Source organism: Trachypithecus francoisi, unplaced genomic scaffold (genome assembly GCF_009764315.1).
Source record: "Trachypithecus francoisi isolate TF-2019V2 unplaced genomic scaffold, Tfra_2.0 Lachesis_group13, whole genome shotgun sequence".
Lineage (NCBI taxonomy): Eukaryota > Metazoa > Chordata > Mammalia > Primates > Cercopithecidae > Trachypithecus > Trachypithecus francoisi.
In genome coordinates this window covers 1,158,153-1,170,925 of record NW_022681458.1, presented here as the reverse complement: position 1 = coordinate 1,170,925, position 12,773 = coordinate 1,158,153, and the positions used below count along the sequence as shown (strand labels likewise).

General features: G+C 61.9%; 1 protein-coding gene across 13 annotated transcripts in view; it reads right to left on the bottom strand.

The window, feature by feature from the left end:
• The window catches only part of KIF1A (kinesin family member 1A), a 110,969-nt gene that overhangs the window by 73,363 nt on the left and 24,833 nt on the right, over nucleotides 1-12,773 (bottom strand). For all 13 annotated transcript variants that reach the window (XM_033229537.1, XM_033229539.1, XM_033229540.1 and 10 more), the window contains 6 exons: nucleotides 5,733-5,809; nucleotides 4,557-4,736; nucleotides 3,744-3,809; nucleotides 2,995-3,173; nucleotides 1,678-1,789; nucleotides 427-504 (listed from right to left, as the gene is read on the bottom strand). In XM_033229537.1, coding sequence (XP_033085428.1) covers nucleotides 427-504; nucleotides 1,678-1,789; nucleotides 2,995-3,173; nucleotides 3,744-3,809; nucleotides 4,557-4,736; nucleotides 5,733-5,809 — 692 coding nt within the window. The remainder of the gene's footprint in view (nucleotides 1-426; nucleotides 505-1,677; nucleotides 1,790-2,994; nucleotides 3,174-3,743; nucleotides 3,810-4,556; nucleotides 4,737-5,732; nucleotides 5,810-12,773) is intronic.

The window sequence follows — 12,773 nt, the reverse complement described above, 5'->3', positions numbered from 1 at the left end:
TAAAAACCCTGATACCATCCCGTGTCCCCCAGAAATGCTTCCGAGGCCCCTGCCCAAACATCAGGTGCTGAGGCCAGCGGGGATCGAGGAAACACACCCCTTCCTGACCCCGGCACTGCTTCCCCAGGGGTGCCCCGACCTCTCCAGGGAAGACCCGGCCTCTGGCGCAAAATCCTCAGGGCCCAAAAGAGGCCACCGCCCCGCCAAGCCCCTGACCTGTGTGCCCAGCGCGGGTGTCCCAGGCACAGCCCTCAGTTGCTGGCAGCCCAAGACCCCAGCCTATGCCCACCCTCCCTGCGCGGGCTCATCCTCAGGGTGGCCCAGGTCCCCGGGACCCCAACAGAGCCCTCCTGCCACCCACCCTGGAGCAGGCCAGGTGTGGACACGGGGCCCACTGCAGTCCCTGCATGGCGGCGTGGTCCCTACCTTGAGGCGCGTGCCCTTGGCTCCCGTGGAGTCGGCCCGCTCGCTCCCAGCCAGGTCCACCAGGCTGATTTTGCTCACCTGAAACAGCAGAGGCATCACATACACGAGAGGCCACAAGATGCACGGGAGCGTCCCAGGACCCCTGGGCAAGATCTCCATGGCTACTGAAGGAGCCCCAGCCAAGCGTCCCCTCCGCAAGGCGCCACCCCTCCCCAGGCCCAGCAGTCCTGACCCCGCAGTTTCCACCTGCACCTCCGTCCCAGCTCTCCCCACGCCCTGCCCGAATGAGTGTGCAGCCACCTCCCCAGGGAGCATGGGCGCTGCCACCACACACTGGGCGCTTTTCACACAAGGGCGCACTCGCTCCCCACGGCACCCACGAGGTGCGACTGTCACCGTCCTCACTTCCACAGATGGTGCTCAGTGTCCGTGGTGGGATTGGAACCCAGCTCCAGGAGGCCCTGGCCCTGCTCAGCCACCTCACGGGCCATGGCTGCACCTAGCAAAGTGGGCACCAGCCAGGCTCCCAACAGGGGCACCTGCAGCCTGGGGTGGGAGGCCCTGCACCGAGAGGCCCAGCCCCTCCTGAGCCACAGCTGAAGGGCAGGACTTGCCCACAGACACCGCAGGACCCCCTCAGTGCCCACCAGCGAGGGCAGCAGGGCAGGCAGCTGGGCCGACCTTGTCCAGCTTCACCCCCGTCTGTCCCCCAACCCACCTCAGCCATCCTGAGACCCCGCTCACTGTTTGATGGAGTCCCAGTCAGGAGGATGTGCCTGGCAGACCTCCAGCACCATCTGGGACTGAGCAGCCCTCACTCCACTCAGCACCTTTGTGCTCCCCACGCGGCTGCCTGAACGAGCCCCCAACCGGGAGGTGGCTGAGGTGCCCCCAGGCCTGGATGGCTGGGGCGCGAGGGCAGGGGGCAGAGTCAGAGATGGTCAGGGAGAGGCTGGGTGCCCTCCCACTGCCCCTCCCAGAAGCCTGGACTGGCTGTCCAGGCAAAAGCCCCAGAAGACGGACCCCTGGCCTGGTCGGTGGAGAAGGCCAAGGCACGGGAGAAGGGCCGCCGGGGCAGGGCGGGGGACGTCCGCACCCGGTGCCAGTGTAAGTGTGAGGACACTGCCCGCCCCGCACAGGCCAGCATTGGGCCCAATGTCCTTGTGCTGCCCCCAGTGGCCTGACCTCCACCCCCACCCCGACCACCAGCCACTGCCCTCGGTGGCACCGCCTGTGAGGCCATTCACTCACCTTCTCCGTGGTGATGTTGGTCTCTGCATCATGGCGCTTCTGGGTGAAAATGATGTTGAAGACAGCGTGGGAGCGGCTGCTGGTCTCATTCATGTTGGTGGCCGCCACGGTCCTGAGGAGCAGAAAGCCACACATGGTTACCCCTCGTCCTGTGGCCGGGTGCAAGTTCACGAACCAGGTCATTGGGGGGCAGCTCCCCCAGACCCCAGGGGCTGCCCTGCCGGTCCTGGCACTGATGGTGCCTCCTGCCAGGACTCCAGCAGGGCCCACGGCCACCTGCCCACAGTGGCATCCTCAGCCCCAGCCCTTGCCTAGTGTATTCAGGGCAGCAGTGGCTGGGGAAGCGTCCCACTCCTGGGCACAGAGAAGCCCATGCAGTGCCCAGCTGGGCAGGAGCCCTCCATGGCCATGATATGGGAGGGGAAGGGCTGTCCACTGCCCACCCCACCATGGCCCACACCCGCGGCTCTGGGAAGCCAAGGAGCCTGCCACACCCCACAGGAGGTGTCATGGGTCAGCAGCGCAGTCCTCCAGAATGGGAAGCCCAAGACTGCTGAGGGTGGCCTGGAGTTGGTCCCAATGCCACCCTGACTTGCCAGGGACCTCAGGAAAGGCTCCCAAGACTCAGCGGATGGCATGCGGCAGCCCAGGGCCCGCTCCAGCAAGGGGTCACAGTGATGGCCAGGGTGTGCTGTGGGTCTCATCAGGAACAGCACCCCCACCCACTGGCCCTTGTGGGGCCACCGAAGGGTTGCAGGATGGCACAGAGTGCGACTCACGACCTCAGGAGCTGAGAGTGACGGGGACCATCACCTCACCCTCAGAAAGTCCTGGGTGGCGGAGGGGGTCTGTTGCCATGACAACCAGGGCATCCCAGGCAGGAGGCCCAGGGCAGCAGAGGCCAAGGAGCTGGGTTGCTTATTGCTGTAGCACTGTGCAACCAACCGCCCCCCACACGCCCCCCGACCCCAGCACGCTGGCCCCCACACAGAATCTGGACCCCTGGGACTGGCAGAACAGCTGCCCCACCAAGGCAGCAGCCACAGATGCTGTAGCAGCCCCTGGGTGCCTGAGCTAGAGGACGCAGACCCCCATGACGGAGAAGCCCCATGAAGGTGATGGTGTCCCCTGCACAGGGGCGCCCTCGGCCTCTCTCGGGCTGGCACAGGCCTGAACAACCTCGGGCTCAGAGGCCACACCTCCATGGGGCACAGATGGACCCTACAGAAAAGGGCCAGGACCCAGGCGGAGGGGCTTCCTCCGGGGAGAGGCGGCGGGACAGGAGGGCAGGGAGGATCGGTGAGTCCCCCCACCCACCTGGCCTTGTTCCCTGAGTCCATGAGGTCCTGGATGTCATTGTAGGAGGTGACAGCCAGCTTGGAGAGGTCCTCAACATAGGGCCCCAGCAGTGGGTGCTCCCTCACGCGAAGGTTGCCCTTGTTCTTGGGGTTCAGGAGGTCGCGGACACGCTCACAGTAAATCTCCATGTAGCTGACCTGCAGGGCAGAGCCAGGCCGTCAGGGACCCCTGAGGCCAGGGAGTGAGGCTGCCACTGGGGGGACCCCTGAGTGAGGGGGTGGGGGCCGCCATCAGGACCCCTGACTGAGGGGGTGGGGGCCGCCATCAGGACCCCTGAGTGAGAAGGTGGGCGCCACCTGCTGGGCAGCGGACTCCCAGTCTGCAGCTCCTGTGTGTATGTGCAAGGCAGGGGTGTCAATCCAGCCTCCCTCACCACCGCCATCCTGGGCTCTAGGACACACGCATGCCGGGGCCACCCCGCCACAGCAGGCATGGCCAGGCCCTGAGTCTGAGGTGCCTGTCCCTGCCCCAGCACAGAGCAGCTGCTGGAGAAACACCTGCTAGGTGGGGATCACCTTGTCACTCTGTGCTTTGGGGGTCTCGAGCCCTGCCCAGGCCCGTCGTCTTGCCTGCCACTTGAATGAGCGAGGGACAAGCTGGGTGCGGAGACCCGTGGTGGGCACTCACTTTGCATCAGAAAAGCACTGCCAGCCACACGGGATTCCCAGCCCTGCCCCAGGGGCCGACAGCAGGCGGGGGGGGCCTACCTCCACCGAGTAGGACATGTTGTCGTTGGTCGTGTCGTTGATACGAGAGAAGAGGTCCTCGCAGAGCTGCAGGAATGGGGGAACAGTCAGCCAGGGAGGGCTGGGGCTGCTCCCTGGATTCCCGCCCCTTGCGATGCTGTGGGCAGCCTGCCCCAGGCGGGATGCCACCCTCTCAGGCCCCTCTTGCAACCTCATCACACGTGTCATGGTAAAGGCACTGAGAAAGTCTGTAGCCGAGGAGCCAGTGTCTCTCTTTTAACTCAGGGGTCCCTAGCTGGTATCTGGTCCTTTCCTGTGTGTTGTCTACCCCTCCCCCTGGCTCTGCCATCCTACAGACATCTCAGCTATGTCCCTTCCCGCAGCAGGCAAAGTACTAGTGACCAACTCAGGTCCAGAGACCTGCCCAGGGGAATGGCTGGGGACTCAGGGTTCCTGCAGCAAATGAACTGCTGTGTCTGGTGTTTGGTCACCTCTGTCCTGAGCACCTCTCTCTGCCCACACTCCCAGCCCTCACACCCTCAGAGATCAGCTGCCCCAGCCAGGGCTCTCCCAGCTGCTGTCCTAGGCACATGATCAAGGTGGACCCTGTCCAAGGCCAGGGCCCTTCCCGCACCTAAGGCCTGGGTCTGCAGCTTCACAGCCACATCTGGCTGTCACCTGCCCCAACCCCACCGTCGACCCAGCTGGCCTTCCCCTCCTGACTCCCTGCTCTCTGGGGGCTGCTCTCAGGGGCGCCGGGCCCAGAGTTCTCAGTCTCAGCTTGTCCCGCCTCATCCGCCGGGGCTACCCCCGCCCCTGCCCCCCGCCTCGTGCCTGTGGGATGATGCCCTGCTGGTCTTTCTCCTGCTTGCCCATCATGGTGTAGGACTTGCCGGCACCCGTCTGCCCGTAGGCGAAGATGCACACGTTGTATCCCTCAAAGGCGTGCTGCAGCATCTCCTCGCCAATGTCCCGGTACACCTGCTTCTGCGATGCGTAGTTGATGTCCTCGGGCTGGAGGACAAGGAAGGAATGAAGCTGCAGGAGGCTGGATGCACTCAAGGCTCAGCCCTTCATGTCCGTGGAGCCAGAGGGTGCCCAGGGCCTCAGGGTGCCAGGGCAGCACAGCAGGGAGGGATGCCTAACCCCCATCCTATTCCTGCCTGTGGGGTAGCTTCTTGGAAGAGGAGCCTTCTGTGTCACAGATGAGGGATGAAGAGCGGCCCGCCAGGCAGGAGGCAGGATGGGTTCCAGTAGAGGGAACAGCATGTGAAAGTCCCAAAGGTGGGACCTCAAAACCAAAGTAAGTTCCATGTGACCGTGACAAGCAGGGGTGACAAGAGCTGGGACTGGGGGCAGAGTGCAAAGACCCAGAGACCCCACAGGCTGGGCTACGGCACCTGGACACTGTCCTGAGGGCAGTGGGGCGCTTTCGGCAGGGGGACAGGGTGGTTGGCTGGGGGTCATCCTGGAGGAAGGACGGACTGGATGGGGAAGGCAGAAGCAGGGAACCCTGGGGCTGTTATGGGGGGCAGGTGTTCAGAGATATAGACATGAGGGGCTTAGATGAGGAGGCTGCATGTCTTCTAGAAGGGTCCAGGAGCTGGCAGGTGGAGGACGGGGCTCAGTGTGGACTGGACGGGGGAGGAGGGAAGGAGAAGAGTCCAGGGGTCTCCTGGGCTCCCAGAGTGCAGGGCGCAGCGTCCAGCCAGGCTCAGGGTCAGCTTTGGGCATTCTGACTTTGGGACGTCTGGGGAAAAGTCACCAGCAGGTGGACGGACAGTTCTGACCCTGGAAACTCCCCACAGGGTGCTGAAGGCCCCTCAGTCCCTGCAGCCTCCATCACTGCCTTCGCTGGGGACCCTGTATGGGCCGCTCAGGGTGACCTTGCAGGGGAGCACGGTGGGGTCCTCGCCCGTTAGAGAGGAATGAGCGGCTCAGAGAGGTTGAGGGACCCACACGGCCTGCACACTGCTGCCCCGCCTCCCCCGACCCAGGGTCCCCGCTTACCGAGGTGTGCGACCAGTAGGAGTAGTCAAAGCTGAAGCTTTTGGGCGTCTCCTTGGGCTGTTTGGGATTCACAATGGCTGCGGGAGGGAACACAGGTGGTCAGCGTTGTGCTGAGAGGGACCCTGACTAGCTGGCATCTACAGTCCAAGGTTGGGAGGTCGTCCTGAGAGGCCTTGGGCCCCCGACAAGCCAGGCCCCCAAATTGGAGGGGACCTAGGATCCCACTCCCAGGCAGACGACCTGTCTCTGCCCCCTCTTTATGGTGGGCCCTGCCACATACAAATGCCCGAGGGCACCACCCTATCGGCCTGCAAGGCTCTGCGTCCTTCTCCCACCAAGTCCAACTGGCTCCCCTCAAAGGCAGCCACCCAGGGAGGATCCTTCCCACCTGCAAGCCGCAGCCCCTCCATCTCTGGAGCCCACCCTGGGCTCACAGCCCCTGCCCTGCCCTGACCCCTGCCCAGGCCCTTCCGCTCTGGCTCAGCATGCACGTGCCTGAGAAGCGCTGGAAGCTTGGACGTCCATCACGTTTGTGTCATGCCCGTGTGGTTCTTCTAGGCTTGCTACTCTGAACAGAGCTCTATGGGACTGTCTTCTGCCAGAGTCCCTCCTCCCTCTCCCTCCTCCACCCAACTTCAAGCCCAGTCCCAGGCACCCTGGGTTGGCTTTAGAAAGTGCTCGCAGAATGTCTGTTCATCAAACCCAGAACAAATCTGTGAACACGTGATGATGTCGCTGCCCACAGCCGGCGCCTGGAGGATTTCCCAGGAGCTGTCCCAATGTGAGTGTCCTGGGAGCTCCTCCCACCCACACAGCCTGTAGGTGTCTCAGGGATGCAGCACGAGCATCGCCACCTTCCATCCTTGCCCCAGTGTTCCCCTGGCCCTGGACAGATCTGGACCCTGCAGGCTGTGGGTCCTCAGTGGCCAGAAGGAAGGACAGGACTCGCTGCCCCCGGAACACTGTCTGAGCCCAGAATCAGTGTTGACAGAGGCCCGGAGGCTGAGGCCGTCCCCTCCCAGGTTCTCACCCCCAGGAGGAACACTGGCCAACCTTGGTCAGGGAGCCCCTGGAGACCACCACCATCACATCAGCAAACCTGAAGAATGAAGCCCTCATGGCACCATGCCATGCTTACAGAAGGCTGGAGACGAGGCTCTGTCTGCCCTGCCTTGGTTTTTCTCAGCCAACGTGGGCTGGGGGCCAGCGGCACAGCCTCCAGGATGCCCGCACCCTCCATGCCAGCATGCATCCTGGGGACCTGCCACCAGGACCACGGAGCATACAATACTCCAGTTATAAGTTAAACTGTGTCCCCCCACCCAATTTCATATTTTGAAGTCTTCACCCCTAGTATCTCAGAATAGGATCACATTTGGAGATAAAGTTGCTGCAGATGTAATTAGTTAAGATGAGGTCCTACTCCATGAAGATGGGCCCTAATCTAGTGCTGCCATGTCCTTATAAAAGAGGAGATTTGGAGACAGATGTGCACAGGGAGGGTGCCATGAGAACACGAGGGCAGAGATCAGGGTGATGACAAGCGAGGAATGCCAGAAGCAGCCGGCAAGCCCCAGAAGCTGGAGGGCTTGGACAAATGCCCCTCATGGCTCAGGAACAGCCACCCCTGCCACCACCTTGATCTCAGAGCAGACTTCTGGCCTCCAGAATCACCAGACAGTACACTTCTGTTTGTGGTGCTTCCTTATGGCAGCTCGGGGCACTGAGACCCCCTCTGCCTGTCCACACTCTGCTGCTGCCCCAGGCTCGGTGGTTTTGCGGGCAGGCACCTGGGCTGTGCTCTCTGGCCAAGCGTCCTGCTGACAGCAGACATCACTGGCAGCCCTGTCCCCAGGGCAGATCCAACTTCAGGTCCTACCTGGACCCCCATCCCTGGCCTGAGGATTTCCAGGAAACATCCAGGCACCCTGGGCAGCCAGCAGGAGGGAGCCGGGGACTGACCATCACAGCCCTATCCTCGGAGGTGAGGGAGGCCACGTCCGTGCTGTGTCCAGGAGTAGAGGCAGAGAGGAGGCCGAGCTGCCCTGACTTCAACGCCTTACAGGACCCAGGCAACAGCCAGGACCCAGGCAACAGCACCCGTGGTGCCACCTCCAGAACCCCAGCACGGATCAGCCAGCGCTGTGGAAACAATGGCAGTGCCTTCCTGAGCGCAGACCGGCTGGGCCTCCCAGCTCTGACAGAGAGGCCTGGGACCCCTTGCTCAAGCCAGCAACAACACCCCGTCCACCTCATCCCCTCACCCCGCTGCACTTGGGCCCGGCTCCCCGCACAGGCCTGGCCCCCATCCCCACACCCCTTTCTGCTCCATCCACCCCTCGCCTCACCCCGCTGCACTTTGGCCCGGCTCCCCGCACAGGCCTGGCTCCCATCCCCACACCTCTTCCTGCCCCATCCACCCCTCGCCTCACCCCGCTGCACCCAGGTCGGGCTCCCCGCACAGGCTGGGACCCCATCCCCACACCCCCACTAGCCCTTGCTCCTTGTCCAGCCCTGGATGCCAACCTTGCTCAGATGAAGCCCTGGTGCCACACCCGACATGGGCCATGAGCTCCATGAGGTGGGGGCCCCCGGGACAGGGCACAGGTGGTACCCAAGGAATGCCAGGTAGGTGGGGGACGGAGGGCAGCATGGGTGAGTGGGCAGGAGTGGGGCCCAGTCACAGCTGTAAATGGCCCATAGGAGAATCCCTCAGGCCTGCTTGTTCTGGGCCCGCACCCCTCCCAGGCCTGTGTTGTGACCGGGACCCCCACCTCACCCTGGCCCTGTCTCCACCCCCATCCCAGGCCCCGTATTCTGGCTGGGACCCCCACCCTACCCTGTCCCCAACCCCGCCCCCAGACCATGTATTATGTCCGGGACCCCCACCCCACCCTGGCCCTGACCCATCCCCTCCCAGGCCTGTGTTGTGGCTGGGACCCCCACCCCACCCTGGCCCTGCCACCCTTCCCACACCCTGTGCTGTGGCCAGGAACCATTCTCTGTCACTACAGATGGGCCCCAATTTCCAGAGAGGGGAGGTCCTCTCCCCAGGTCACACGACACACAGCCAGACTAGAAGGCAGGGTCCCCACAACACTCCCAGCCCTGAGGTCCGCCAGGCCTGTGGAGATAGGCAGTCCCTCTTTCAGCAGCCTGCTTCTCACAGAGACCTCCCCAATTCTGCTGGAGAAAGAGCTTTTTTTTTTTTTTTTTTTTGCCAGGGTCTGGAATTTTTTCCTTGTGCAGGTCTGAGGAGGAAGAGGGAGAAACAGGTCCTCCTGGGGCTTGCTGGGCTGGGCTCTTCAACCAGCCCCTTTAGGGCCCCCATCTCCTCCCGCCCTGGGCTCTGGCCAGGCCCCCAGAGCTGGGCCCCTCTGAGGCCGGCGAGGTGCCCAGTATCAGGCAGCCTTCCCAGGGCTCTGCATGGGCCTGCAAAGGGCTGAGACAACAGAGACAGCAGGGGGAGGGGTAGAGGGAGGAGTGGGGGGAGCTGGAGGAAGTGGGACAGGAAAGGAATGGAACACAGCCCTTTTCTCAGAGTCTCAGCGTCCCTGCGGCCTTGAGCACCAGGTGTGAGGGCTGAGCTGAGCTGGCTCTCCCTGACGGAGCCTGATGTGGGCCGAGCGTGTCCCCAGATTCATATGCAATGCCCTGACCCCCAACCAGATGGCATTTGGAGATGGGGCCTTGTTTGGTGATGAAGGTGAGACAAAGCCACGAAGTCGGGGACCTCATGGTGGGATGAGTGACTTTAAGAGGGGGAAGGGACCCGAGCTCCCTGGGCCAGGCAAGGACACAGCAGGAAGGCAGCGTCTGCAGGCTGGGAAGACAGCCCTCTCACAATCCAGACCTGCGGCGCCTTGATTGGACTTCCGCCTCCAGACCGCTGAGAAGGGAACATCTGCTGTTTAAGACGCCCACTCTGCAGCGCGCCCGGACCTCGGAGTCGGGCCTCCACAACAGGGGGACACATTTCTGTCGCTTGAAGCCACTCAGTACATAACCCTTTGTAACAGCAGCTCCAGGGACCACGTGGGTGCCACTGCTGCCTGTGTGGAGGGGCTTGTCCAGCTCCCCGACTGCTCAGGATTGGGGGAGCCCACAGTGGAAGCCGGGGACCTGGGGTCACGCCCACCCTGGGTCCAAGTCCCCACCTGTGGGCGAGGGCAGGGATGAGAGGCCACCCCCACCCTGGGCCTCCTCTGCATGGCCAGAAGAGTATAGAAATGATTGGGGATCTCAGGGAGTCCCCGGCACCACCCCTCACTACCGCACAGGTGGGGAAACGGAGGCCTAAAGGTATGCCATCCAGCCAGTGTCACACAGTGAGTAAGTCATGAGTGCAGCCAGGCCCCTCACTCCAGGAACTCACTTCAGGGGCCGCACATGGCTGAAGGGCCGCGTCCCCAGCCAGCCTCCAGCATCTGCAGAATGGCTGGGCAGGCTCAGGGCCCTCATGTCCTCCAGTCCTCAGAGCAGAGAATGTGACGTGAGGAGACAGGAGGAGGACAGAAGCACTCACACTCAACTTCTGACCCCAGGCCAACCCACACCAGCTCGGCCAGGCTGGACCGAAGTGCACCTAACGGACAGCTAGGCCAGCTCACAAAACTGCTAGGTTTGGTGTGTTCAAATGAAGAGGATTATTCATGCAGGTGATGATTACAGGATGACAGTTAAATTTACTTTCAAATGCTTCTAATTTCTGCATCACAGCGGAGCTACAAGGCACGCTTTAGAGACGGGGGCCTCTCCTCGTGTTTTGAGATTCCAGGAACAGTCAGCAGCTACACCAGGCAGGCAGGGCAGGCTGGCCAGGTCACCTCCCCATGACATTCTCTGAGGGGCCTGGCACAACCCTCACCATCTTCCAAGGGAACTGGCACACCAGCCAGGGCAGCCACTCCCAGTTCTACTGATCTGAGCAGCAGCTGAGAAGTCACCAGGGACAGTGGGTCCTGTGAGTGCTTCTGGCAGGTGGGCATCCACCCGCACCCTCTCATGCCCTGCCTGCAGGTGTCCTCCTGGGCTTGTTCTGGGGCAGGTCAACCCTCTGGAACACCCTGGTCCCTCAACCACCATGAGAAAAGCCCATGACCACCTTCCTCCGGCAGGCTTCCCTGCGCCAGGGCCAGGGGACATCCTTCTCTCCTGAGCTCCCTCAGCCCTTCACCCAGATTTCTGACATGGCTTCCAGCACTTTCTTCCAAAACCACCAGTGGTTTGCTTTCTCCAAAATGAAAAAAGCTTTCCTAGAGATTTTTCCTGATTATTCATTCTTCTGCCACTCTTTTCCCTCACCCCACCTCGCTGTCTCCCACGCACACGTACATCCAGTGCACACAGGACCTGCAGCGAGTGCCTATCTGCCCTTTACCTACATACAGCCTCACTCTTGGGCTCTGTGCTGATCTTTGCTCCCTTCCCCACAACATTGTGTGGCATCTTCCCAAGGCTGTAAGCACAAAGCTTTCAGGAGCACTCGAGTCCAGTGCTGGGACAGACTTACCCTTTCAGCAGCTCCCAGCTGGCGGGCATTTGGGCAGTTGTCCCGGGCTTGGTAAAACAGCACCAGGGTGAACGTTTCAAATGCACACCTTTGAACACTTGCTGGATAATCTTTGTTGCATTTCACGCAAGCAGCCTGGTGAGGTCGGCATCACACGTCTGATATATATCACCAAGCCGCCCCCAGCAAGCGGCCTGGGTGCCTGTCCCTGCCACACTCACAACCTGCCTTTTACAAGTGGGCCGACCTGGGGCCCTGGCTGTCTTGGTGCGTCGTTGGCTACAGTGGGCAGGACACTGATCTCATGTGTTGTCTTGGCTCTGTGGCCCTTCATTTTCCCGAGGATGAAGGTGACGATGCCTGAAACATTCCAGGTGTCCTGGAGGAAACACCCTGGTGGGCTCTCCACCCCCGTTCTGAGTCCATGGCCCTTCCCTCCTCCTTGGTTTCAGAACTTTGCTGCAACTCCACAGACGTTTGATTTAGTTTGGTGATCCCCGGAAGATCAGCACCTCGGAAGAGGTTGGTGTCTTGCATATGTTCACCTTTGAGAAGGGGAGTTTCCTTCAGAATCTAGCAGTTGCCCAAAGAAAAGTGTAGGGGCTCCTGCGTTCCCCTCCTGACCTCCTGGGCCTGCCTGGACTTCTGCTCGGAGCAGAGGCTGCTGGCACACAGGTGAAATCCCAGAACTCCAATGTCTTCACGTCAGGACAGGATCCAAGCATCTGAAGCAAGGCATCTCGCTTCAGGTTTCAACCGCGCTGGCCTCGCTGGCCAAAGGAAACATGGCTGCCCACAGATACAGCTCTGGCCTCTGGCTCCTAAGCCCTGGGGAAAAGCTTTGGTTCAGCCTTTGTTCTCCGGGCCAGAGGACAGGGTGGCACGAAGCAGGTAAAAACCACTGGGGCATGAGGTCTCAGGTCCAAGCCTGCACTGCTGTCTCTGAACCAGCAGCTCTGTGGGGTCTGGGCCAGCGCAGCCTCAGCCAGACAACCTTTCACCAGGTAGGCAGCGCTGCCAGTGTCGAGGTCTTGGCAATGCTGGCTCACCTCCAGGCTGCACCCTCCCGTTTCTGGATCCTATGAGGGGAAATGCAAAATGGGGCGGCCGCCCACCCAGTGCACCTGGAGGCCGGGCCAGGGAGCAGGTCGGAGGCTGCAAGGGGGCCCCTCGCCCACCCTGGCCATCACTTCTGTGACACCCATCCCAACCCGCCCAACTGCCTAACCCTGTCATTTAGGGTCTGGCCTGAGGCTGGGCCATTCCCAAGGTTCAGGGGCAGGAGGATCCCATCTCTGAGACTTTGTTCTTCCATCCACTCTGCTTCCGGTGATCTTCAGCTGCTCGATGGGTCTGATTCTTGTCACTGTGCCAACCACGGAGCTCCCCATGACCCACATGCAAGACTGAGGTGGCAAGTGTGCTGCTGTCACCCAGTGGAGGATGGAAGGGGATTCACAGGGCCCTCCCTGATGTCCTGGGTCACCTTACAAAGATACAACAGAGCCTGTTGGGGTGTGACACAGGCG